This window comes from Cervus elaphus, chromosome 28, assembly GCF_910594005.1.
Source record: "Cervus elaphus chromosome 28, mCerEla1.1, whole genome shotgun sequence".
Taxonomy (NCBI): Eukaryota; Metazoa; Chordata; class Mammalia; order Artiodactyla; family Cervidae; genus Cervus; species Cervus elaphus.
The window spans coordinates 6,314,545-6,342,116 of NC_057842.1; the positions used below are offsets into that span (position 1 = coordinate 6,314,545).

The 27,572-nt window shown below is 34.5% G+C and overlaps 1 protein-coding gene across 1 annotated transcript in view; it reads right to left on the reverse strand.

Moving 5' to 3' along the window:
* EYS (eyes shut homolog) overlaps window positions 1-27,572 on the reverse strand; it is a 237,920-nt gene that overhangs the window by 16,544 nt on the left and 193,804 nt on the right. Inside the window, 1 exon segment of the mRNA XM_043889809.1 lies at window positions 27,148-27,262. Within this exon segment, the coding sequence (XP_043745744.1) occupies window positions 27,148-27,262 (115 nt within the window).

A 27,572-nucleotide genomic window follows, 5' to 3' on the forward strand; every position in this document is an offset into this window, starting at 1 on the left:
GAGAAATGATTACCCTTACCATTTACAATAGTCTTAAAACTCTTCCTTTTGTAAGTGGATATCTTTTTTTTTTCATAGATTAGATAACATTAATTTGCCTTAAATTTGATCAAATAAATGAGTGTGGAAATCCAGCATCCTTATTCAGCTTTCTAGTGTAAACTTCTTGCAATAGGGTATAACATTAAATAAAATAATTAATGTATTAAATAGTTTAAGTTTTATTTTTCAAGATAATATATTCACTCAAAGTTTTTGTTTGTTTGTTTGTTTTGCTATAGCTAAATCACACCTTTAATAGTGAAAGAGAAATCTTTCAACTTCTCTAAAAATATATTTTTGTTCCTACAGCACTTTCAATTTCCTAACTGACACTGATTTTCATGCAAAGCCAAACATTTCTGATAGGATTACCATCCCAGGAAGAGTGTATCCTTAACAGGCTGAAAGTGGCTGAAATATCCTTTTTTACTTGCTCAAGTAGTTGAAAACTTAGTTAATATGTAATCATTCATCTGCTTTAATACAATCAAATTTGTTTGTTTGTTTTAGCATTTTGCTATTTCAGCTTACCTATTATTGCATTGCATTTTGCTACCACAAATATATTATATGTGTTAAATATCTTTTCCATCTGTTAATATATATATATATATTTAAATGAATATATTTTCCTAAAAGACCAGTAATATTTTTGAATAATTAATCTTTATCTCACTGATTTCAGTTTTTATGTCCAGAAACTTAATAATTAAACTTGTTTTCCCAAATTGTGAAAATTGTAAATGTACTTTATAAGTCAAGTATTTAAGCAATTATTATAACATCATGTGAACATTGATTTTGTCTATATAAACCTCTGCAACTATTGGGTATTCCTTCTAATAAATTGCCATTGGAGTAACATGATTTTCCTCTGATTTTGGCTCAAAATATAATCAACCAAATGGTTTTACTTTTACTTTTTTTTTTTTAAGCTATGCTGGATATTTTGAGGCAGTCTTTCAAAAGGAAACATTCTAGCCTTAGAAATTTGATTAAATTGTATTATTTATACACAAAGTTTTAAAGTAGTTAGAAAATCTTTTTACATGAAAATCATTTAAAAATAAATCTATGTATTCTCCAATTAAAATAAATAAACTTAAAAAATAAAAAAAACATGTTATTCTCAAAAAAACAAATATATACATTTGATTAACTATTAAATTGAAAACAATTATAGATGTGCTAGGTTAATAGTACTGAAATAAAAAATGTATAGAGCTTTGAAATATGAAGTCTTGTCATGAGCTGAATAGCCCACTTTTTGTTGGATATGAGTTTAAGACCTATTCTAACTCTTATTCCTCATAAAAGAGACCAAGTTGAACCATATTAAAAATACCAAAATTCTTTATGACAACATTCTATTTGGGGGTGATTCTAGGTAATATCATATTCCCTTCAGGTGTTTCTTTTATCTACTTTTTACATCAAGAGAAAATGAGGAAATTCAAGAAAATGTGCTCCTTTAGGTCAATTAGAATCATTTGGAGTTTAGCTCATTTACCCTGGATGACACCACTGAGCTTTTAACATCATTGTTAAAGAAATTGAAAATGTGTATTAAAAGTATGTGATTAGCCTACTAGAATGTTGTGGAGTAAGAAGAAGAGAGGCACCTAATTTTTTAAAACTGGAACTTATTTTACATTTCCTGATTTACCGTTTAAATGGAAGGAGTAATTTTAATTTTCTTTGCATGAAAATTTTAATATAAATTTATTTATTTTAATTGGAGGCTAATTACTTTACAATATTGTAGTGGTTTTGCCATATATTGACATGAATCCACCACAGGTGTACATGTGTTCCCCATCCTGAACCTCCCTCCCTCCTCCCTCCCCATCCCATCCCTCTGGGTCATCCCAGTGCAACAGCCCCAAGCACCCTGTATCATGCATTGAACCTAGACAGGCAATTCATTTCACATATAATAATATACATGTTTCAATGCCATTCTCCCAAATCATCCCACCCTTGCCCTCTCCCAGAGCACGAAAGACTGTTCTGTACATCTGTGTCTCTTTTTCTGTCTCACATACAGGGTTATCATTACCATCTTTCTAAATTCCATATATATGCAATAGTATACTGTATTGATGTTTTTCTATCTGGCTTACTTCACTCTGTATAAGAGGCTCCAGTTTCACCCACCTAGTTAGAACTGATTCACATGTATTCTTTTTAATGACTGAGTAATATTCCATTGTGTATATGTACCACAGCTTTCTTATCCATTTGTCTGCTGATGGGCATCTAGGTTGCTTCCATGTCCTGGTTATTATAAACAGTGCTGTGATGAACATTGGGGTACACTTGTCCCTTTCAATTCTGGTTTCCTCTGTATGCCCAGCAGTGGGATTGCTGGGTCATATGACAGTTCTATTTCCAGATTTTTAAGGACTCTTCACACTGTTCCCCATAGTGGCTGTACTAGTTTGCATTCCCACCAGCAGTGTAAGAGGGTTCCCTTTTCTCCACACCCTCTCCAGCATTTATTGCTTATACACTTTTGCATAGCAGTTATTCTGACTGGCATGAGATGGTACTTCATTGTGGTTTTGATTTGCATTTCTCTGGTAATGAGTGATGTTGAGAATCTTTTCATGTGTTTGTTAGCCATCTGTATGTCTTCTTTGGAGAAATGTCTGTTTAGTTCTTTGGCCCATTTTTTTGATTGGGACATTTATTTCTCTGGAATTGAGTCACAGGAGTTGCTTGTATATTTTTTAGATTAATTCTTTGTCAGTTGCTTCATTTGCTATTATTTCCCTCCATTCTGAAGGCTGTCTTTTCACCTTGCTTATAGTTTCCTTTTTTGTGCAAAAGCTTTTAAGTTTAATTAGATCCCATTTGTTTATTTTTGCTTTTATTTCCAATATTCTGAGAGGTGGGTCATAGACGACCCTGCTATGATTTATGTCAGAGAGTGTTTTGCCTATGTTTTTCTCTAGGAGTTTTATAGTTTCTGGCCTTGTGTTTAGATCTTTAATCCATTTTGAGTTTATTTCTGTGTATGGTGTTAGAAAGTGTTCTGGTTTCATTTTTTTAATAAGTGGTTGACCAGTTTTCCAGCACCACTTGTTAAAGAGATCGTCTTTTCTCCTTTGTATATTCTTGGCTCCTTTGTTGAAGACAAGGAGTCCATAGGTGCATGGATTTATCTCTGGGCTTTCTATTTTGTTCTATTGATCTATATTTCTCTTTGTGCCAGTACCATATTGTCTTGATGACTGTGGCTTTGTAGTAGAGCCTAAAGTCAGGCAGGTTGATTCCTCCAGTTCCATTCTTTTTTCTCAAGATTGTTTTGGCTATTCGAGGTTTTTTGTAATTCCATACGAATTGTGAAATTATTTGTTCTAGTTCTCTGGAAAATACCGTTGGTAGCTTCAAGGGATTGCATTGAATCTATAGTTTGCTTTGCGTAGTATACTCATTTTCACTATAATGATTCTTCTGATCCATGAACAGGGTATATTTCTCCATCTATATGTGTCCTCTTTGATTTATTTCACCAGTATTTTATAATTCTCTCTATATAGGTCTTTTGTTTCTTTAGGTAAATATATTCCTAAGTATTTTACTCTTTTCGTTGCAGTGGTGAATGGAATTGTTTCCTTAATTTCTCTTTCTGTTTTCTCATTGTTAGTATATAGGAATGCAAGGGATTTCTCTATGTTGATTTTATGTCCTGTAACTTTACTATATTCATTGATTAGCTCTAACAATTTTCTGGTGGAATTGTAGTCTTTAGGGTTTTCTATGTAGAGGATCATGTCATCTGCAAACAGTGAGAGAGATACTTCTTTTGATATCTGGATTCTTTTTATTTATTTTTCTGCTCTGATTGCTGTGGCCAAAACTTCCCAAACTATGCTGAATAGTAGTGGTGAGAGTGGGCACCCTTGTCTTTTTCCCGACTTTAGGGGAAACACTTTCATTTTTTCACCATTGAGGATAATGTTTGCCATAGGTTTTATTATGTTGAGGTATGTTCCTCCTATTCCTGCTTTCTGGAGGGTTTTTATCATAAATGCAAGATGAATTTTGTCAAAGATTTTCTCTGCATCTATTGAGATAATCATATCATTTTTATTTTTCAGTTTGTTAATGTGGTGTATTACATTGATTGTTTTGTGGATATTGAAGAGTCCTTACATCCCTGGGATAAAACCCACTTGGTCATGATGTATGATCTTTTTAATATGGTGTTGGATTATTTTTTGCTAGAATTTTGTTAAGGATTTTTGTATCTATGTTCATCAGTGATATTGGCCTGTAGTTTTCTTTTCTTGTTGCATCTTTGTCAGGTTTTGGTATTAGGGTGATGGTGGCCTCATAGAATGAGTTTGAAAGTTTACCTTCCTCTGCAATTTTCTGGAAGAGTTTGAGTAGGATAACTGTTAGCTCTTCTCTGAATTTTTGGTCAAATTCAGCTGTGAAGCCATCTGGTCCTGGGCTTTTGTTTGCTGGAAGATTTATGATTACAGTTTCAATTTCTGGCCTTGTGATGGGTCTGTTAAGATTTTCTATTTCTCCCTGGTTCAGTTTTGGAAACTTGTACTTTTCTAAGAATTTGTCCATTTCTTCCAAGTTGTCCATTTTATTGGCATATAGTTGCTGGTAGTAGTCTCTTATGATCCTTTGTATTTCAGTGTTGTCTGTTGTGATCTCTCCATTTTCATTTCTAATTATGTTGATTTGATTCTTCTCCCTTTGTTTCTTGATGATTCTGGCTAATGGTTTGCCAATTTTATTCATCTTCTCAAAGAACCAGCTTTTGGCTTTGTTGATTTTGGTTATGGTCTGTTTTGTTTTGTTTTTGTTTTTTTTTTTTTTTTTTGCATTTATTTCTGCCCTAATTTAAATTTAATTAGGTAATATCACACCTTTTGGGTACAACTATGTAATTAAATTTTGCACCTGATTTTAAGAGTCCCAGTCATTATCAGAATTTTACAAGTTGTGATGAAATGCTTGCAAAAAAGACATACTGACTTTGTGAAGGCCAGCTAGAAACATAAATGGAGTTAGAACTCAGGTGATACCTGGCTGAGGAAATTTGGTTACTGACAAAGAATCAGTGAAGTAAATTCATTTCTTGGTTCTCATAACAGATGCAAAAATAAACAGATTTGCTGACAGTAAACCTATTCAAAATATAATGGCAACAACCAACAAAACACTGACACTCCAATTCTTATAGTACATTTCTATAGTGGCCATCATCTGCCTGCAATTCTTATTTCCTTTTCTGCCCAATCACAGATTTACCTCAGAAATGATGATAAAGAGCTGAGAAAAGGAGATAGACTATGCACATACTATATTCGAGTCTACTTAAATATGACTAAGGATCTGAATCTGTCTTTCTCTCTCTTATTTTCTCTGCAGTCTGAGAAAATAATCATTCTTCATCATAGATGGAGATTAATATACCTGAATTTTGAGTGATGTGGCTCAGAGATATTTTTTAATCAATTTCACCTAGTACATTTATTTTTGTGCTAAAATAAATTTTATTTAAATCTTTGTGTATTTATCTTCTGTTGCTGCTGTAGTAAATTTCTATAATCTTAGTTGTTTAAAACATATATTCCTTTATCCTTCCGGAGGTCAGATATCTGAAATCTATTCTACCAGGATCAAGTCAAGTTTTAGGAGGGTTCTGAGGATGTAATCAAGCACGACAGTATGAGATTTTCCCAGAATAGACCTCCACCTATATCCTCCACCTACCTTTTGTCTGCAGAAAAACTTTAGTCAAATAATAAATTTAATTAGAGAACTGAGAAAATGCAGAAAGAAAGAAAAATAGTCAAAAAAGACAAAATAGACCTCAGTCATTAAACATAGTCAAGGATTTTCAGTTCTTCCTGAAGGACAATAAATAATATTCTAAGCCAGATAGTTTGAGTTATTTTGTAGATACGGAAACCACACCAGGTGGAAGAAGTTAATTGTCTGCTGCCCACAAGTACTTAGATCCCAGAACCATTGGAACCAGAAGGTTGATGTTGCTGACTCCTGATCATCTCACCACCTACCAATCAGAAGAATGTCCATAAATTGATCACATCCTGCTTCTTCAACACTATAAGACTCCTCAATACCCCCTTCCAGGATGGAATACACAGTTTTGATAACATAAGCCCACTGCGGCCCCCTTTGCCTGGCAAATAAAGCTATAGTTTTCTATTTCTCCCCAAACTCAGTTGTCATGTTTCTATTTAGCACTGGTGAACAGAGGCTGGATTTCAGTTAAAAGAGGAGACTGTTTCCATGATTTCCAACAACTAGTGGCTATCTATTAGGCCTTCTCAGCTGGCTCAGTGGTAAAGAATCCCCCTGCCATTGCAAGAGATGTAGCTTTAATCCCTGATCAGGAAGATCCTCTGGAGAAAGGAATGGCAATCCAGTCTCATATTCTTGCCTGGAAAATCCCATGGACAGAAGATCCTGATGGGCTACAGTCCATGGGGTCATAAAGAGTCAGACACGACTGAGTGACTGAGCACAGTAGTCATCTATATCCCTTGGCCTGTGGACTTTTCCTGCATCTTCAAAAATATCACTCAAATTTCTGTCTGTCATCATGTCACTTTCCCTGTCCCTGACTCCCTCTGTAGCCCTCTATTAAGGATCTCTGTGTTGCTTATCTGGATAATTAAGGATATTATCCTTATATTAAGATCTTTGTCTCAGTCACATCTTCAAAGTCCCTTTTTCCATATAAGATGACATTTGTAGGTTCTTGGGCTTAGGACAAGGCATATTTTTGGTGCTGTTATTTAGATAACCATACTTTGGATTCCCAGAAACTGTGCATGAACTTTATGCTTTCAGTTTATTTAACATCTATTTCTGATATGCCTATATGCACTAACTCTTTAACATGAGCATTTTGAGAGGAAAGTAACTATTTTAAACATCCAAAATATAATGCAATGAGATTCATATACACTTTAGAAAATAGTTTAACCAGTGATTTCTCCTTGATTTTTAACAGGCAACTTTTAAACTGTAAAGATGTCTTCAAGCATGATTTTTTCTGTTCATTTTCCATTTCATTTTTAATGGAGACATACTAGCACTTTTAGCTTATCTGAGGCACTTAAAGTGTTTATATTTACTTCTTTTAAATATGAACATTTCAACCATTCATATAAATTACACTAATTTAAATGAATTAAACTGTCATTTCTGATAAAGTTATTTTAATCTACTGTTTCACTTGATAAAAAAAATTCTGCTGAAAATAAGCAAGAGAAATGATAAAATATATGCTGAATAGCTTCTCCATTCTTGTTCTTATAAATGGTTAATAGCATGAAATAAAGTCAAGTTAAATTTTATAAGTGTGAGAGAAGAACTTTTTTAATATATTCACCATTTAAATCTCTCAAATTTTCCTACTAACTGATATGATTATGATTAATTACAAAGTACTACTCATTTTATACCAGTTAATTTACACCTGCATGTACATGTGTCATGGACATAAACACTAATTTCTGAATATTTCAATTTTTGTTCTAGGACTACTTTTGAGACACATGTAAATTTCCTGTATCCAAATTTATTGACAAATAATAGGAGCTGTGTGGTAACTTTAATTTCTATTAACCTTTCTAAGTTGGAATCATTTGTTGCTTTGTTACTGTTTGCTGTCTATGAGAGCAAGGTCAAGAGCACCCAGATAATACTATATGAATCTGATAATCAAAAAGTTTCTAATACTTTTTGTGATTAACAAAGTTTGAGCAGTAAAACCACTCGAAAATTGTATAAACATGAAATCTAGAAAATATTTTTTGTTTTTTGAAAAATTTCTTCTAAGTCAAAACATATTGTCAGTGATTCAAATGATTAACATATATTGAAGAACTAAAATAAAGAAGTAACATACACTGATGAAAAGGATTTAATAGCTAAAACCTAGTGAGGGGTTGCTATTCTCTGTCAAAAGCCATTTTAGGCAAGAGTCAAGAATCTTCCTTGGCAAGAATTTGAACAAGAGCCAGATACATTATATGACTAATGAAGGAAACTCAGAAGCCATCAATAAATCTGTCTAACCTAAAGTTTATCATACTGAGTGAAATAAGTCAGGAAAAGAAAAACACTATATAGTATTATTTACATGCGGAATCTAGAATATGACACAGTTGAACTTATCTGTGAAACAGATTCAAAAACATAAATATATAACTACAAGTTTGTTACGCAGCAGAAATTAAGACTATGTTGAAAATCAACTATACTTCAAATAAGTTAAAAAAAAAGAAACCTAAGAAAGAGAGAAGAGCAGAGAAGTAAACATCTCTGAGGTAGAAGACATGGATCTACAGAATATAAATGAATCCTAATTAAATGGTATTTCAAAGCCTACTGCAAGCAGTTAATAACTCTTTAATGTAGCTTTCTTATGATTTTTAAAATCTACTTTAACTCATTAAAAAAAATATTGGAATATAGCTGATTCACAATGTTGTGTTAGTTTCAGGTGCACAGCAAAGTGATTAATTATACATAAATCTTATTTTAGATTCCTTTTTAGATTATGTTCCCTTATTGGTCATTACTGGAATCCTACTCATGCTCTCTCTACTTAAAAAACAAAGAAGAAAAAACTTTCTTACAGCACTAACATAGCTGTTGCAAACTTTTTATCTAAATATCCAATAATATAAATTGGATCTGAGTATTTCAGAGGAAAGGACTGAGAAGCAGAATTTTTGATCAAGCAGTATGTTTTCCCCTTTCTGAAACACCGTACCTAGTTTGTTCCCAAGAAAGGAAAGGAAATAGTAGGAAAACAATCTTGGCTTAACCAGATCTACTCCAACTGAAAAGGCTTTCAGTCTGGAATGTATCATGTTATGGATCTGCTAGTGTGAGACAGATGGAGAAGGAAATGTCAACCCACTCCAGTACTCTTGTCCACGGGGTTGCGAAGAGTCAGACACAACTGAGCAACTTCACTTTCACTTTTCACTTTCATGCATTGGAGAAGGAAAAGGCAACCCACTCGTGTTCTTGCCTGGAGAATCCCATGGACAGAGGAATCTGGTGGGCTGAAGCGACTTAACAGCAGCAGCAGCAGTGTGAGACAGAAGTTTCTCTTTAAGTTAGAGATTACTGAAACTTTCATAAAGTTTCTGCACAAGTTTTATTATTTTCCATTCTCCACATCCTAAACTCCCTCTGAGGCAGGTATCTCAACCACAGCAAAATAGGTCTTTTGGACACGACATTTCTTTTTTGCAAGAGATTGTCATGTGTATTGTAGAATGATCATCAGCAAACCTGGCCTCTATACACCAGACATCAGTAGAAGTCTTAACTTCTATTTGTGACAACCAAAAGGTCCCTAGATATTGATAAGTGCCCCCCGAGTTGGCAAAATCACATTTAGTTCCTCTAGGGATCTCTTGCTTTTGATCTTAAAAATTCTTTCCCACAGATGTCTGGACATCTTGGTATAAATTATGACAACCACTGATTCAGTCCTTAAAAATGAGGAGAGTATCTCTGAGAACTGATAAGGAATGAAAATATTAGTGTGTTTATCTGGTGAAGGGAATAATCAGCAAGCACCTTTGAAAGCTAGGAATGTGATTCTTGGGCCAATAAGAAATGGTTTTAGCTTTTGTGCTTATTTTGGAATTAGTGCCAGAGCACAGTGCAAATTTAATATTTTGTGTTATTTTTTTATTTGTGTAAAGTAATATTTTGAATGTTCATATCTTACTTAGCTTATCTAATGTTTCTTTCTTTGATATATTGACTCGTATGATATTTTGCATACAGAATGAAAATTACAATGAGAGAAAACTAACCAAACTGATAACATGGATCACAACCTGTCTAATTCAATGAAATTATGAATCATGTCATGTAGGACCACCCAAGATGGATGGGTCATGGTGGAGAGTTCTGACAAAATGTGGTACACTGGAGAAGGGAATGCCAAACCACTTCAGCATTCTTTCCTTGAGAACCCCATGTACAATATGAAAAGGCAAAAAAGATAGGGCACTGAAAGATGAACTCCCCAGGTCGGCAGGTGCCCAATATACTACTGGAGAAGAGTGGAGAAATAACTGCAGGAAGAATGAAGAGACGGAGCCAAAGTGAAAACAGTGCTCAGGTGTGGATGTGACTGGTGATGGAAGTAAAGCCCAGTGATGTAAAGAGCAATATTGCATAGGAATCTGGAATGTTAGGTCTGTGAATCAAGGCAAATTGGAAGTGGCTAAACAGGAGATGGCAAGTGTAAACATCAACATTTTAGGAATCAGTGAACTAAAATGGACAGGAATGGGTAAGTTTAGTTCAGATGACTGTTATATGTATTACTGTGGGAAAAAAAAAATCCTTGGAAGAAATGGAGTAGCCCTCATAGTCAACAAAAGAGTCTGAAATGCAGTACTTAGGTACAATCTCAAAAGTGACAGAATAATCTCTGTTCATTTCCAAGGCAAACCATTCAATAACACACTAACCCAAGTCTATGCCCCAAACACTAATGTTGAAGAAGCTGAAATTGAACATTTCTATGATGTCTAGTTATGACCAACTTAGATAGCATATTAAAAAGCAGAGACATTACTTTGCCAACAAAGGTCCATCTGGTCCAGGCTATGGTTTTTCCAGTGGTCATGTATGGATGTGAGAGTTGGACTATGAAGAAAGCTGAGCACCAAAAAATTGATGCTTTTGAACTGTGGTGTTGGAGAAGACTCTTGAGAGTCCCTTGGACTGCAAGGAGATCCAACCAGTCCATCCTAAAGGAGATCAGTCCTGGATGTTCACTGGAAGGACTGATGCTGAAGCTGAAACTCCAGTACGTTGGCCACCTCATGTGAAGAGTCGACTCATTGGAAAAGACCCTGATGCTGGGAGGGATTGGGGGCAGGAGAAGAAGGGGACGACAGAGGATGAGATGGCTGGATGGCATCACCGACTCAGTGGGCATAAGTTTGAGTGAACTCTGGAAGTTTGTGATGGTCAGGGAGGCCTGGCGTGCTGCGATTCATGGGGTCACAAAGAGTCGGACACGACTGAGTGACTGAACCGAACTGATGATAATCTACAAGACCTTCTACAACTAACACCAAAAAAAGATGCTATTTTCATCATAGGTGACTTGAATGCAAAAGTAGGAAGTCAAGAGATACCTGGAGTAACAGGCAAGTTTGGCCTTAGAGTACAAAATGAAGAAGGAAAAAGGCTAACAGAGATTAGCCAAGAGAATGAAATGGTCATAGCAAACACCCTTTTTCAACAACACAAGAGAAGACTACACATAGATGTCACCAGATGGTCAATTCTGAAATCAGAATAATTGCAACCTTTGCAGTCAGACGGAAAAGCTCTATACAGCCAGCAAAAACAAGGCTGGGAACTGACTGTGGCCCAGATCATGAACTCATTATTGCAAGATTCAGACTTAAATTGAAGAAAATAGGGAAAACCACTAGACCATTCAGGTATGACCTAAATCAAATCCCTTATGATCATACAGTGGAAGTGACAAATAGATTCAAGGGATTAGATTTGATAAACAAAATGCCTCAAGAACTATGGATGGAATTCCAGTTGAGCTATTTCAAATTCTAAAATAATGATGCTGTTAAAATTTTGCACTCAATATGCCAGCAAATTTGGAAACTCAGCAGTGGCCAAAGGATTGTATAGGACACTTTTCACTCCAATCTCAGAGAAAGGCAATACTAAAGAATGCTCAAACTACTGCACATTTGCACTCATTTCACACACTAGCAAAACAATGATTAAAACTCTCCAAGTTAGGCTTCCACAGTACGTTAACTCAAGCTGGGATTAGGAAAGGAAGAGAACCAAAGATAAAATTGCCAATATCTGTTGGATCATAGAAAAAACAAAAGAGTTCCGGAAAAACATCTACTTCTGCTTTATTGACTATGCCAATGCCTTTGACTGTGTGGCTCACAATAAACTGGAAAATTCTTAAAGAGATGGGAATACCAGACCACCTTACCTGCCTCCTAGAAATCTGTATGCAGGTCAACAAGGAACATTTAGAACTGGACATGGAACAATGGACTGGTTGCAAATTGGGAAAGGAGTCAATCAAGACTGTGTACTGTCATCCTGCTTTTTAACCTGTATACAGAGTACATCAGGCAAAATGTTAGGCTGGATGAAGCACAAGCTGGAATCAAGATTGCCAAGAGAAATATCAATAACCTCAGATATGCAGATGACACCAGCCTTATGGCAGAAAGTGAAGAAGAACTAAAGAGCCTCTTGATGAAAGTGAAAAGAGGCTAGTGAAAAAGTTGGCTTAAAATTCAACATTCAGAAAACTAAGATCATGGCATCTGGTCCCATCACTTCATGACAAATAGATGGTGAAACAATTAAAACAGTAACAGATTCTATTTTGGGGGGCTCCAAAATTACTTCAGACGATGACAGCAGCCATGAAATTAAAAGACACTTGCTCCTTGGAAGAAAAACCAGGAGCAACCTAGACAGTGTATGATAAAGCAGAGACATTACTTGCTGACAAAGGTCTGTCTAGTCAAAACTTTGTCTGGTAGTCACGTGTGGATGTGAGAGTTGAAAGATAAAGTAAGCTGAATGTGGAAGAATTTAAATGTGGTATTGGAGAAGACTCTTTAGAGTCCTTTGGACTGCAAAGAGGTCAAGTCAGTCAATTCTAAAGGAAATCAGTCCTGAATATTCATTGGAATGACTGATAATGAAACTGAAACTCCAACACTTTGGCCACCTAATGGGAAGAACTGACTCATTGGAAAAGACCCTGATGCTTGGAAAGATTGAAGGTGGGAGGAGAAGGGGACAACAGAGGATGAGATGGTTGGATGGCATCACCGACTCAATGGACATGATTTTGAGCAAGCTCCAGGTATTGGTGATGGTAAAGCCTGGTTGCTGCAGTCCATGGTGTCACAAAAAGTCAGACATGACTGAGAGACTGAACTAATTATACAAATTATTGGGAGCTATTTTATGTTTCACATAATTCTTCCTGCTTTCACCAAGTGTATCTTTCTCCCAATCACATGTCAGGCTAACTTTGACAACTCCATTATGAAGAGAAATGTCTCCTGTTAGTTTATGGTATCTAGGCTTTTCCTTTATAGAAACTTTTCAAAGAGGTTTGATCCACTCAGTTGGCCTGATTTGCCTTTCCTGAAACTTTCCTATATTTTTGGGAAGAAGCTTAGTCCTACACAAAGAGACAAGGAGATATGCCTTCATAGAGCTTACATCTCACCCTAATCTTGTCTGACAAATAATAAATGAGAGATATGAAGGACTTTTATTGTCTGGGAAGTTGGATGTCAACAGCTATTAATAAGAATCACAGAAAAAGGAAGTTACAGGTATGGCTAGGGAAAATGCCAACATATTAAATTGGGTGTCTAGAAAAGGTCTCACTGAAGGCAAGCATTTGAGCAAAGGCCTAACAGAATGGAGAACTGCACAAACAAGACATTTAGGTCAAAATGTTCAATTCAAAGGCCCTGAAGCAAAACATGCTGCAGTTCTTCTAGGGACTTCAAAGATATCACCATTGTGCTTTAGAGGGAACCAGAAAAAATAATATTAATTGAGCCTCTGATTAAACATTTACCTGCCCTTGCCCAGGAAAGTGTAATTATGTGAGCTTTCACATTCTTCTGTGTGTGTGTGTGTGTGTGATAGAGACAGAGAGAGAAAAATGGAAAGAGAGTCTGTTTAGATTTTTTGTTGTAGAATTCTAAGTTCTATCCCAGATACAATTTGTACTAATTTAATTGTAATTTGATATTTACATCTATCAATGCAAATTTGTGTGTCACCCTTGTTGAAAATAATTGTTTTTTAAAAAAAGACTTAACTAATAAATGGAGTAGAAGAGAAAAAATAATACAGATGGTAAAGTTAAGCCAGTCGAGCTTTAATTTTGCTGTTGGTTTGCCAATGAAGCCTTATAAGGACTTATACACATAGACAAGATAAAACATAAATTGCATCCTTCTATATATACTCTTGAACTGGTTGTAAAAGAAGAGAAACAAAAGACTGTATATGAAGCTCTGGGACATTTTCTTTAATGGTATTAATGTAACAAGCAGCAACCAACAATTCTGTCATAGTGTCATGGAGCTATAAAGTATTTGATAGACACAAACCAAAAATTTTGCTTCTATGTGCATTGACTATTAAAAATAAGGTTAAAGTTACTAGTAAATCACTGAACTCTAAAGGAAAAAAAATTCTGAGTCATTGCTGTGAAGCAATATAAGCAGTATATAATTACAAAGTGCCTATATTTTTACTTTATAATGTGCATATCAATCAAATTTTTAAATTTAGTGGCTGGCTGTCATTTATTTTTATAAACATAAAAAATACAGTAAGATTTTTTGCCATGAGCTAATAATTTCTTCAATGATTTATTCATACATAGTAATTATTAGAAATCTGACTCAATCAGGAAGTAACAATTGTTTTATCATGAGGGCATTTATATTATTAATACTGAGAATGAAGTTGGCATTATGAAGTGCTGAATTAGAAATTCTTCATCACAAATTCAATGAGAAAGTTCACCATGCTATGCCACTTCAATTAGAAAGAAAATGAATTGAAAATAGACAAATTTAACTCATGATGAAGAGCATGGCTTAGAATTAATAGGGTTCTGACCTACAGGGTTTTTTACCCCTAATATGGTTCAACCTGCTGCATTTAATATAAACTTCTTAATATTTAAGACATTATGGGATATGCTTCATATTACTTCAATTAAATGAATATTTAAAATAATTTTTTCTGATTATAATTTTAGTCTAATATGATTAATTGGAGTTTGAAAAGTGAAAGTGAAAGTTGCTCAGTCATATCTGACTCTTTGTGACCCCATGGACTGTATAGAATTCTCTAGGCCAGAATACTGGAGTGGGTAGCCATTCCCTTCTATATGGGATCTTCCCGACACAGGAATCCAACCATTGCAGGCAGATACTTGACCAGCTGAGCTACCTGGGAGCAATTGGAGTTTACCACTGTCAAACTGTTGGTTTACTTCCTTTTAGACTACATACACATCTATATAAAGCAAATATCATCCAGAATCCACTGGTCATGAAAACTCTGATCAGTCTTGGTCTTTCCTTAGATCCAAGCTTAACCCAGAGCCTCTCTGTGAATCCTCAAAACTTCTCATGTTACTCTTTGGTTCCCTGCTTCTCTGTCCCTATGTATGTTAATTTGTACCTGGATCATGCAGGTCACCGACCTCAGATAATTCATTGTTTCCGTTAAAGCAATTCAAATATACTCAGGGAAATTTTATGTTTATTGAAGTATTATAATTTCCTAAATGATTATAGAAGTGGAAGACATCAGAAGCTACATCACTTTGTGCCAGATGACTCACCCTGTCTCTTGTTCATTACACTGCCTGATACACAAGCTCTCCTGATGTCTGAACACTCTGAAGGATGAGTGCTGTGGGAAAAAACTGCTCCACCTGCTGACCTTTCCCACTAGCCAGAAAGTTCATAAACAATATGCTAATATCATATATATGTGTATATATATATATATATGTATATATAAACACATTCTAGTTAAACTGTCGATAATTTAAATAAACATTCTAGTTGAGCATTTTTCAAGAATCACAAAATATTTCAAAAGTATAGCCTGTATCAGATGTGTTTTTTATTATATGTGTACATTATAATTTTTAACAAGTTTTTCACTTAATTTGATTACTTTTATTCTAAAGTAAGTAACAATACAGTGACTATTTCTTACACATTTTATATAATTTTGGTTTCTTCAGTTTTTTCCTAGATTTTGAATGATTATGGATTGAAAACCTTGGGCATATCCTATTAAATTGTCATGCAATAGTTTTATATCAAGTCCTATTTTCCCTGTTTTCGTATGAAAACTCTGTCTCATTCTTCCATATGGAATGCAAAGGATACCAAAGATCCTGAGCAAAAGACTTTTGACTTTTATTGGACTTGATGGAGAGATAGAAAGCTGGGCTGGGAGTGGAGAAATACTGTTAGTATGCAGGAAAACTTTCAGCCAAGGCCCCTCCATAAGGAGGTCTCCCTGGAGGCTTCTGGGAATGTCTCAGCTGAGAGTCCCATGCCCCTCAAAGAAAGGGGTTTGGAACGGCAAGAAAATGCATGTGAGCCTGGCTGAGAGGGGTTCGGGACATGGCTGAGTGTCGACTACAATTCCTTCCAGGCAAGTGAGGGGCACTGGCTGGGCACCCGGTTCAGGGTTAGCCATTTCCCCTAGGAAGTCTGCCAAGAAATGCTTCCTAATCCTCTGGTGGTGAGCTTGAGAAGTCATATATAGAATTTTGGCCTAGGGCTAGAATTGCATTTCTCCTTAAGTACCTCCCAATATATTTTTCATATATATATTAATATTTATCAGTTCGGTTCAGTCACTCAGTCGTGTCCGATTCTTTGTGACCCCATGAATCACAACACGCCAGGCCTCCCTGTCCTTCACCAACTCCCTGAGTTTACTCAAACTCATGTGCATCGAGTCGGTGATGCCATCCAGCCACTTCATCCTCTGTCATCCCCTTATCCTCCTGCCCCCCGTCCCTCCCAGCATCAAGGTCTTTTCCAATGAGTCAACTTTTTCATAAATATCTTTTGTTAAGTATGTGAAAGTTTATAATTTTCATATTTTCCTCTATTGAAAATTGTATTAAAATCATAAATTTTTTATTCATGCTTTAAAGTATGTTTTGCATTAAATTAATATGCATGTATGCATGCTTAGTACCGTCAGTCATGTCCAACTCTTTGTGACCCTGTGAACTGTAGCCTATCAGACTCCTCTGTCCATGGAATTCTCCAGGCAAAAATATTGTAGTGACTTGCAATTTCCTTCTCTAGGAGATCTTCCCAACTCAAGGATCGAATCTGCATCTCCCATGCCTTCTGCATAATACATGGATTCTTTACCACTGAGCCACCAGGGAAGCCCTAAATTAATATAGGCATGATCAATTTTTTGATTGATATTTCACTGGTATATTTTTCCATCATTTTATTTCAGTAAAGGATTCAGATTGCTTCATGTAAGCAATAAACACTTAGATTGTATTTCATTTTAATGTAAATTTAGTTTGATCATCTTTGGGTATGATTGTAGTTTTCTGTGTTTTGACGTTGTAAACTTGATGAAGTCCATTTGAAACAGGATAGATGGGCACCAGGCTGAGCAGCTGGAGTTTGTCTCCTGTGGACAGATGCTCGAAGATGAAGACAATAACAGGAGGGAGGAGAAATTGAGCCCTGATCAGGTGAGAGATAAAGAGAATACATGTTTCTCATTCTCAAAAAACTTCCTGACTATAAATGTGCAAAAATGCTCCTTGGAGGTTAAAAAAGGAGTGATGTCAACTTACCCAAAGGCCTCTTAACTAGAACCATCTCGGCTAAGAGATGTGTGCACAAACCTAAAAGGATCCTGAGATAAACCAAATATGGAACCAGAACCAGGCAAATCAAGATAATTGGCCAAAGGAAACCTGAAAGAAATGCTGCATAAAAACTACTATGACAGAGAGTGTTTTGCCTATGTTCTCCTCTAGGAGTTTTATAGTTTCTGGTCTTACATTTAGATCTTTAATCCATTTTGAGTTTATTTTTGTGTATGGTGTTAGAAAGTGTTCTAGTTTCATTCTTTTACAAGTGGTTGACCAGTTTTCCCAGCACCACTTGTTAAAGAGGTTGTCTTTTTTCCATTGTATATCCTTGCCTCCTTTGTCAAAGATAAGGTGTCCATAGGTTCGTAGATTTATCTCTGGGCTTTCTATTCTGTTCCATTGATCTATATTTCTGTCTTTGTGCCAGTACCATACTGTCTTGATGACTGTGGCTTTGTAGTAGAGTCTGAAGTCAGGCAGGTTGATTCCTCCAGTTCCATTCTTCTTTCTCAAGATTACTTTGGCTATTCGAGGTTTTTTGTATTTCCATACAAATTGTGAAATTCTTTGGTCTAGTTCTGTGAAAAATACCGTTGGTAGCTTGATAGGGATTGCATTGAATCTATAGATTGCTTTGGGTAGAATAGCCATTTTGACAATATTGATTCTTCCAATCCATGAACACGGTATGTTTCTCCATCTGTTTGTGTCCTCTTTGATTTCTTTCATCAGTGTTTTATAGTTTTCTATGTATAGGTCTTTTGTTTCTTTAGGTAGATATACTCCTAAGTATTTTATTCTTTTTGTTGCAATGGTGAATGGTATTGTTTCCTTAATTTCTCTTTCTGTTTTTTCATTGTTAGTATATAGGAATGCAAGGGATTTCTGTGTGTTAATTTTATATCCTGCAACTTTACTATATTCTCTGACATAAATCACAGCAAGATCCTCTATGACCCACCTCCCAGAATATTGGAAATAAAAGCAAAACTAAACAAATGGGACCTAATGAAACTTAAAAGCTTTTGCACTACAAAGGAAACTATAAGTAAGGTGAAAAGACAGCCCTCAGATTGGGAGAAAATAATAGCAAATGAAGAAACAGACAAAGGATTAATCTCAAAAATATACAAGCAACTCCTGAAGCTCAATTCCAGAAAAATAAATGACCCAATCAAAAAATGGGCCAAAGAACTAAACAGACATTTCTCCAAAGAAGACATACAGATGGCTAACAAACACATGAAAAGGTGCTCAACATCACTCATTATTAGAGAAATGCAAATCAAAACCACAATGAGGTACCATTACACGCCAGTCAGGATGGCTGCTATCCAAAAGACTACAAGCAATAAATGCTGGAGAGGGTGTGGAGAAAAGGGAACCCTCTTACACTGTTGGTGGGAATGCAAACTAGTACAGCCACTATGGAAAACAGTGTGGAGATTCCTTAAAAAACTGGAAATAGAACTGCCATATGACCCAGCAATCCCACTTTTGGGCATACACACTGAGGAAACCAGATCTGAAAGAGACACGTGCACCCCAATGTTCATTGCAGCACTGTTTATAATAGCCAGGACATGGAAGCAACCTAGATGCCCATCAGCAGATGAATGGATAAGGAAGCTGTGGTACATATACACCATGGAATATTACTCAGCTGTCAAAAAGAATTCATTTGAATCAGTCCTAATGAGATGGATGAAACTGGAGCCCATTATACAGAGTGAAGTAAGCCAGAAAGATAAAGAACATTAGAGCATACTAACACATATATATGGAATTTAGAAAGATGGTAATGATAACCCTATATGCAAAACAGAAAAAGAGACACAGAAATACAGAACAGACTTTTGAACTCTGTGGGAGAATGTGAGGGTGGGATGTTTCAAAAGAACAGCATGTATACTATCTATGGTGAAACAGATCACCAGCCCAGGTGGGATGCATGAGACAAGTGCTCGGGCCTGGTGCTACTGGGAAGACCCAGAGGAGTCGGGTGAAGAGGGAGGTGGGAGGGGAAATCGGGATGGGGAATAAGTGTAAATCTATGGCTGATTCATATCAATGTATGACAAAACCCACTGAAATGTTGTGAAGTAATTAGCCTCCAACTAATAAAAAAATTAAAAAAAAAAAAAAAAAAAAACTACTATGAGGGAGAAAGTTTCTCTGAGCTCACCTATGTGTCTATCCACATGTACTCTTTTTCCTCCTAATAAACACTTTTTGCATCACTGGTTTCCATCTTGTTGTAGAAATTTATTTCTACAAAGCTGATGTGCCAAGGCCTTGTCACTGGCCACTTTTTTCTGGTCTAGTGGCTAGGTTTCATTGTTCCCACTGCCCTGTGCTGACTTCCATCATTGGCTGGGGGACTGAAACCTTGCCTCAAGCTGCTGCAGGCTGAGGCTACCTGATACCACAATCAATTGGTTTTGCATCCTTTGCTCAGTGTAAGGCCATGAAGAGTAGTCTTTTTTTCTTTTTTTCCCCAGCTTGTTTTTATTCCCTAGGAGCTTCAAAAAAAATTTTTTTTTTAATTTTACTCTTAGCTAAACTCTCTGGTTAAATATAACTTTTTAATATATTTTAATGAATAGATAAAAGATATGTAAATAAACTCCTCTTTACTGCTATTTTTTTGTATCTTTATATATATATATATTTTTAATTTATTTCACTTACTTTATTGGAATGATAATTTCTAGTAACATTTTGAATTGTGCATATCTTTGCCAACTTTAAGGGGAAAGCAAAAAGATTTTCACCTGTACATCTGAAGTTACCTTTGGAATTTTTAGATAACCTCTATCAAACTGAAGTTCTCTTTTATTCCTAGTTTGCTGAGTTTGTATCATGAGTGGTTGGTAAGTTTTGTCAATTGTTTTTTTCTGAAGGTAATTAGATCATATAATTTTTCTTTTGTAATCTGTTATATGGTGAAATATAGTAATTGATTTAGGTTTCTTAATAAATATTGCATCCTTAGGAAAATGCTTTCTTGGGCTTGAGACACTTTAATCTACTTCTATATTCAAGTTATTACTAAATATTTATATTCATATATTAATACAGGATGCTTAGACACAGAGAATGGATGTCTGGAAATAGGATGGGAAGGAGAAGGGATCAGATAAATTGGAAGATTGGGATTGACATATATACACTATCATGTGTAAAGCAAATAGCTAGTGGAAAGTTACTGTAAAGCATAGGGAGCTCAGCTAAGTGCTCCGTGATGACATAGAGGGGTGGAACAGGGGGTGGGAGGGAGGTCTAAAAGGGAGGGGATATATGTATACATACGGCTGATTCACACTGTTGTACAACAGAAACTAACATAACAGTATAACTTAACTATATCCCAATAAATATAAAATATTCATAATAATGAATTATATTAAAATAATGAGATGCACTTTTATTTCCTTATCGCTATCAAAATTGCATCAGGTTTAATGTAGCCTCATATAAATGAGTGATTTATTCCTTCCTCCTATATTACTATTATTATTATTACTGAAGTAGTTTGTGTATAATTAACTATTTCTTCTTGAAATATTTGATATATGTTACCACCGAAGCATCTGGTCTGGGAGCTTTCTAAGAAGGACAGTTTGTTATGGTATATTTTATTAATTTGATATAGGACTTGACTATTCAGATTGTTTCTCCCTTCTTTTGCTTTCAGTAAGCTTTTTTTTTTTGTTTTTTCAAGAAATTTTCACTCTGAGTTGTCAACATAATATATATAAACATTTTCATAATGTTATGTTATTATTTAATCTCTTTAGAATCTATCATTGTGCTTTCATGTTCTTGATCTTAGTGATTTCTGCACTCTCACTTTCAAGCTTGTGAATGATTTACACATTTTGTCAATATTGAATACACCAATATTGTGTATTGTGTATTTTGAATACACAAATATTAATTATATTTGGGGTTGGTTACTAATTCACTAATTTCTGCATATATCTTAATATATTGCACCTTCTGGTTGCATTATGTTTATTATGTTGCATTTAGAGCTTCAATGGCAGAAGACTAGAATACAATTAAATTTTTTTTTCTTTTCTAATATAAGTGTTTTTAAAATTCCATAGAAGTATACATTTAGCAGCATCACACCCACTTTTATATTCTGTGATTTTTATCCCTTATTGGATTGGTCTAACGTTTCCTTCAGTTTTTTAAGTAAAAATAAAAGACGTATTTTTCATTTTCACCAATTACTTTATTGAACAACATATTCATTGGTTTGTTCCACTGCTGCTGCGGCTGCTAAGTCGCTTCAGTCGCCTCCGACTCTGTGCGACCCCATAGACGGCAGCCCACCAGGCACCCTCGTCCCTGGAATTCTCCAGGCAAGAACACTGGAGTGGGTTGCCATTTCCTTCTCCAATGCAGTCATGCATGCTAAGTCACTTCAGTCGTGTCCGACTCTGTGCGACCCCATGGACAGCAGCCCATCAGGCTCCTCTGTCCTCAGGATTCTCCAGGCAAGAACACTGCAGTGGGTTGCTATTTCATTCTCCAGTTGTTCCACTACCTCCTGCCATTTTTTCAGGTGACTTCATAATTCCAACTTCTTAGTGTTTTTTTTGTTTTGTTTTTTTTTAAGCTTTTTGAGCATAGAACTGTTCCAGGTTCCTTCACAATCTTCCAGAGAATTGAATTTTTTTCCATTAAGATAATTTCTGAAAAGACAAGATAAATAGACATCAAAACTTATAATGTCTAATGAATACAGTTGATGGATCAGAACTTCCCACCCAAGTTGTAACAGGTTTTGCCTGATCAACAAGGAAACATATAGTCTCTCTTTATACTGCTGAAAGTTTGTGCATTTTCTGTTGACTAATTCCAGAAACTTTTTTTATCAAGTCCTGCTTTCAGTTGGCCTATTTTGGAGCAATACTTGTTGAAATTAGTTGTCTGGCTTTCTGGAAGGAGCTCATGGTAGAAGACTCCCTTCCAACTGCACTATACACATAATATCTCCTTCTTTGGATGAAGATTAGCTTTTGGTGTGGTTGGTGGTGGTTCATTTCACTTGCCCCATGATCTCTTCCATCCCACATTATCAAACAACGTCTATTTTCTATCACCCATCATGATTTGCTTGGTCTTTGCTTGTTTGCTTAGATTTATTTATTTTTAATTGGAAGATGATTGCTTTACAATATTGTGTTGGTTTCTGCCATACATCGGCATGAATCAGCCATATGTATGCTCCCTCTCTCTTGAACCTCCCTCTCACCTCCCACCCCATTCTGCCTCTCTAGGCTGTCATGGAAAATGAAATGTTCTTGTTATGTTTATGTAAAAAATTGCATGGGGAAACATGGTAAAGAAGGTTGTTTTTTTTTCCCGGTAACTTATGTGAAACCCAAACATCAAACAATGAACATAACCAAACTGATTCAAATAACGTTCAACAAGTGATTTGGCTATCTTGAGTATGTTGGCAATCTCCTGTGTGATATGACATTAATTGTTCTCATTTAATATTTGGAATTGGTTACTAGCAACTTCAAACTACCAAACCATGGAGCATTGTCCAGTGAGAAATCTCCATGAAGAAACTTCACAAAACATGGGACGCATTCAGTCACAGAACCTTCTCCATACTCTGCAGAAATATTTTTTTTGTGTATGTGTTTCAGTTGCATTTCTACCTTTCTTGAAATAATGAACATGATATGCCCGAAATGTTGCTTTTTTCCATCTTCAATATTAAAATGGGTAGACAAAAATTCATCAATTTTGATACTTTTTTTAGCAGATGCTGATATGACAGATGTAACAATACAATCTAAAAAATATAGTTTCAAATGAAAGTAAGGACAGCTAAGCACTACTAGATCCATCTTATAGAAGGAAAATAAAACTGAATAAAGCTTTTGGCTAACCCAATATTTGAAATATTTTATAATTTCCCTTGTGACTTTTAAATTTGTACCATGTGATAGTTACAAGTAGATTTTAAATTTTAGAAATACTTGGTGATTTTCCACATTTTTTTAAAAACTGTGGTCAGAGATTATACTTGCAATTTCAAACCTTTAATGTGTTGAAACTTGTTTATGCCCAAGGATAGAGTCCATCTGGGTGGGCATCCTGTCTGGTGTTGAGAAAAAAACAATCCTCAGCTGTGGGTTGATTGTGCTGTGATAATAGATGAGTGGATTAAGAGTGTCATTCAGACCTTGTGTATCCAAAATTTTTCTGTATGTGTTCTGGCAACTACTGAAAGGAAATAATTCAGATCTGAACTACTGAATCAGTTTTGCTTACTCTCCTTTGTGGCCTATCAATTTCTGTGCATTTGAATTATCCTTTGAATTTCTGTTATTAAATGTATACTTTCCCTTGATTAGCTGACTCAGTTATGTTGAAATGATATCCTTTATCTTTAATATTTCCTTTTTCATCTGAATTTCACACTGAAATTTATTAACAATGTTCCACCAGCATTCCTTTGAATATCTGTGTGGTAGTTTGAACATTCTTTGGCATTGACTTTGTTTGGGATTCGTTTGAAAACTGACCTTTTCCAGTCCTGTGGCCAGTGCTGAGTTTTCCAAATATGCTGGCATATTGAATACAGGAATATATTCAATTATTCTAAATAAGAAGGGGAATAGTTCATATCTTTTTTTAAAATATTATAACTCATCAAAGACTCTCTGAAATTGGACATATTTCAAAGCTATTAAGGCAATCACCAAAGCAGAAAAAAATATCAGTTATAGAATTCCAAAATTATTATAATAACAAAATGCATTTATATATATTTCATCTCTAATATGTTGATATTAAATATAATAAAATAATGATCCCACGATATATATATCTATTATATAATCTAATCAATGTACTTATAAATGTGTGTCAAATTTAATATTAAATTAATTTAAATATACATATTTCAAAACTCAGTATAACCAAAAGTTGGGTCATTAATGGATATAGAAAAGTATAAGTTTGAACATTACTAGAATGTTATGCATATTATCCTCATCATCATCTAAATTTGAACCACATGGGAAGGTCAGTAACATTTCTTTCTTGCCAATATTTTATTTAATTGAATCATATTTATTTAAATATGTTTATTTAATTTTTAATTTATTTTTATTTATATATTTATTTACATTTATATTTATTTATGAATATATTTATAATTTTAATATAATTTTATATATTATATAAATTATATATTATATTATATATTATATAAAATATATAATTTTAATATATATTTAAATTTATATTTATATATTTATAAATATATTTATATTTAAAGTAGAATTACTGAATAAAAAATTAAAGCAAAGTCTGCAAGGTGATGAAAAGTACAATTAAATTTCTTAGAGGAAAAGTTCAAATTGGATTTACAGTCAATAATGTACCAATAATTGTTGAGGCATTAGAAATGGTGAGATCTCCCAGAGAAAGTTGGTGGTGGAGGAAGAAAAACTTATAAAAGTCAGGGATAAATACTCAGAATCTATCCTGAACTAAAACAGGAACCAAAATCCAAAACATAAATAGGATTATATGAACCAAATTCAAACTGAGGAGGTGAGAGCATTTTGATTAGACAATTTCCTAATTGCCTAAGGAAAGTGTAGATACATTTTAAAGGAAAAAGAAATGGTGATATATTCTTTATACTGAATATGCATAGATAATGTGTAGCACTTGCAAGTAAGAGTTCTGTAGTCAGAGTACTTTCATACCTCCCTTCATCCATCCTTATCGATGAATACTAACTTTAGGAGATATTCAAAACATACGTCCCATTTAATTTTATTTTTCACTATTTTTATAAAATTAAATGGGATTTGTGTGAAGATCAAATGAGGTAATATTCATACATTGTACAGTATCATGTTAAATGTATTATAGGTGTTAACTAAATATTACATTTTATGCTATATACTGTTGTATAGTAATATTATTATATTTAGTACATGTTTGTAAAGTACACATATAAATGTGTCCATTCTCCATTCCATAAGTTGATGTCACATGTTTCTCAAGATATTTTATTAAAATAATTTATAATATAGAAAAGCAGAGAAATTAATAAAATAAACAGCAAGATCATGTAATCCTTATTCACTAAAAGTTGGTACATATACACCATGGAATTTTACTCAGCCGTCAAAAAGAATTCATTTGAACCAGTCCTAATGAGATGGATGAAACTGGAGCCCCTTATACAGAGTGAAGTAAGCCAGAAAGATAAAGAACATTACAGCATACTAACACATATATATGGAATTTAGAAAGATGGTAACGATAACCCTATATGCAAAACAGAAAAAGAGACACAGAAATACAGAACAGACTTTTGAACTCTGTGGGAGAAGGTGAGGGTGGGATGTTTCAAAAGAACAGCATGTATACTATCTATGGTGAAACAGATCACCAGCCCAGGTGGGATGCATGAGACAAGTGCTCGGGCCTGGTGCACTGGGAAGACCCAGAGGAATCGGGTGGAGAGGGAGATGGGAGGGGGGATCGGGATGGGGAATAAGTGTAAATCTATGGCTGATTCATATCAATGTATGACAAAACCCACTGAAATGTTGTGAAGTAATTAGCCTCCAACTAATAAAAAAATTAAAAAAAAAAAAAAAATAAAATAAACCATTAAAGATATGTTGGAATTTTTGACTGCCCAATTTCACTCCCCAACCTATCCCTCTAGGCTGTCTTCCTAGCAAAGCCCATGAGTATAAATAACTTCCATGGATGTGTTCACAATTTTGCTATAGATTATTGCAATCATAACAAATATGGATTTATTTATGTGTCAAAAGTTTAATTAATCATTATCATGCTGTACATATCTATTTTTAATAATATTTTAATTTCCTCCTCCAGGGGATCTTCCAGGCAAAGGGACTGAACCTGCATCTCCTATGTCTCCTGCATTGACAGGCACATTCTTTACCACTGGTGTTACCTGGGAAATCTATAAGTTTTAAAACATGACCACTATTTTGATCATTCTTTACCATTCTGTGATATGATTATGCTATGACAAATTGATCCATTCTCTTATCCATAAGCTTTAGTTTGATCTACATTTGGAGTGAAAATTTTTTATACATCTCTATTAGTACAAATTTGATTATTTCTCCAACAGACCTAGCTAAAAATGGAATTTCTGAGTTGTAGGATATACCTAACTAATGTAGCACACATACTCTGTGTTTTTAAAGTCATTTCAAAAACTATCCCCCCAAATAATATGGTTTATGCCTTAAAAACTACCAGGCTAACTTTATTCCCCGGCTTGTTCAAGAGCTTGAGGCATTAGTAATTGTGGTTGTATATAAAAAGAGATATCATCAATATTCAACTAGATATATATTTATTTTATAATGGAAACAGGGCCTAAAAGAGTTAATGATGCCCTCCCAACATAATTCTTATGACTTAAAAATTTCCTATTACTGAACTTTTTAAACTCATTTTAAATATACAGAAAAGGATACATTTCTCTAGCTTATATTAATACAAGCATTTGAAATAGAGATTGTCAGAAGCTGCTGTATTTTGACGTGCTAAATTACTTTCCCATGTATTAAATTACTTACTCTGAATCTTCCAATTATGTTGAAACACCATCTTTCATTCAGACAGTTGATGGTGAACAGTCTGCAGTGGTAAATTACTTTCTCACAGTTTTTCCCAATAAATCTTGGCATACAACTGTAAAAAAATGTGTAACTGAGAAAACCTGCAATCTAAATATTTTCACAGAATTCTGTTAATAGGCTACTCAAAATAATAATGGTTTGTTAAATCAAATAAAGCATTTATTGTCACATGATGTTTTCAATTATTGATTTGGTCCATGCATAGTTGTGTTCTTAACAAAGGAGAAAAAGTTTATCTACTTAGAGGGAATTTGAATAAGCTATGTTTTCCTGAGTGGTCTTAATATTATATTTTGAGAGTAAAAGTAAAATCAAGCTTGGACTAAATGGATATTTAATAATTAGTTCAGTTCATTCATTCA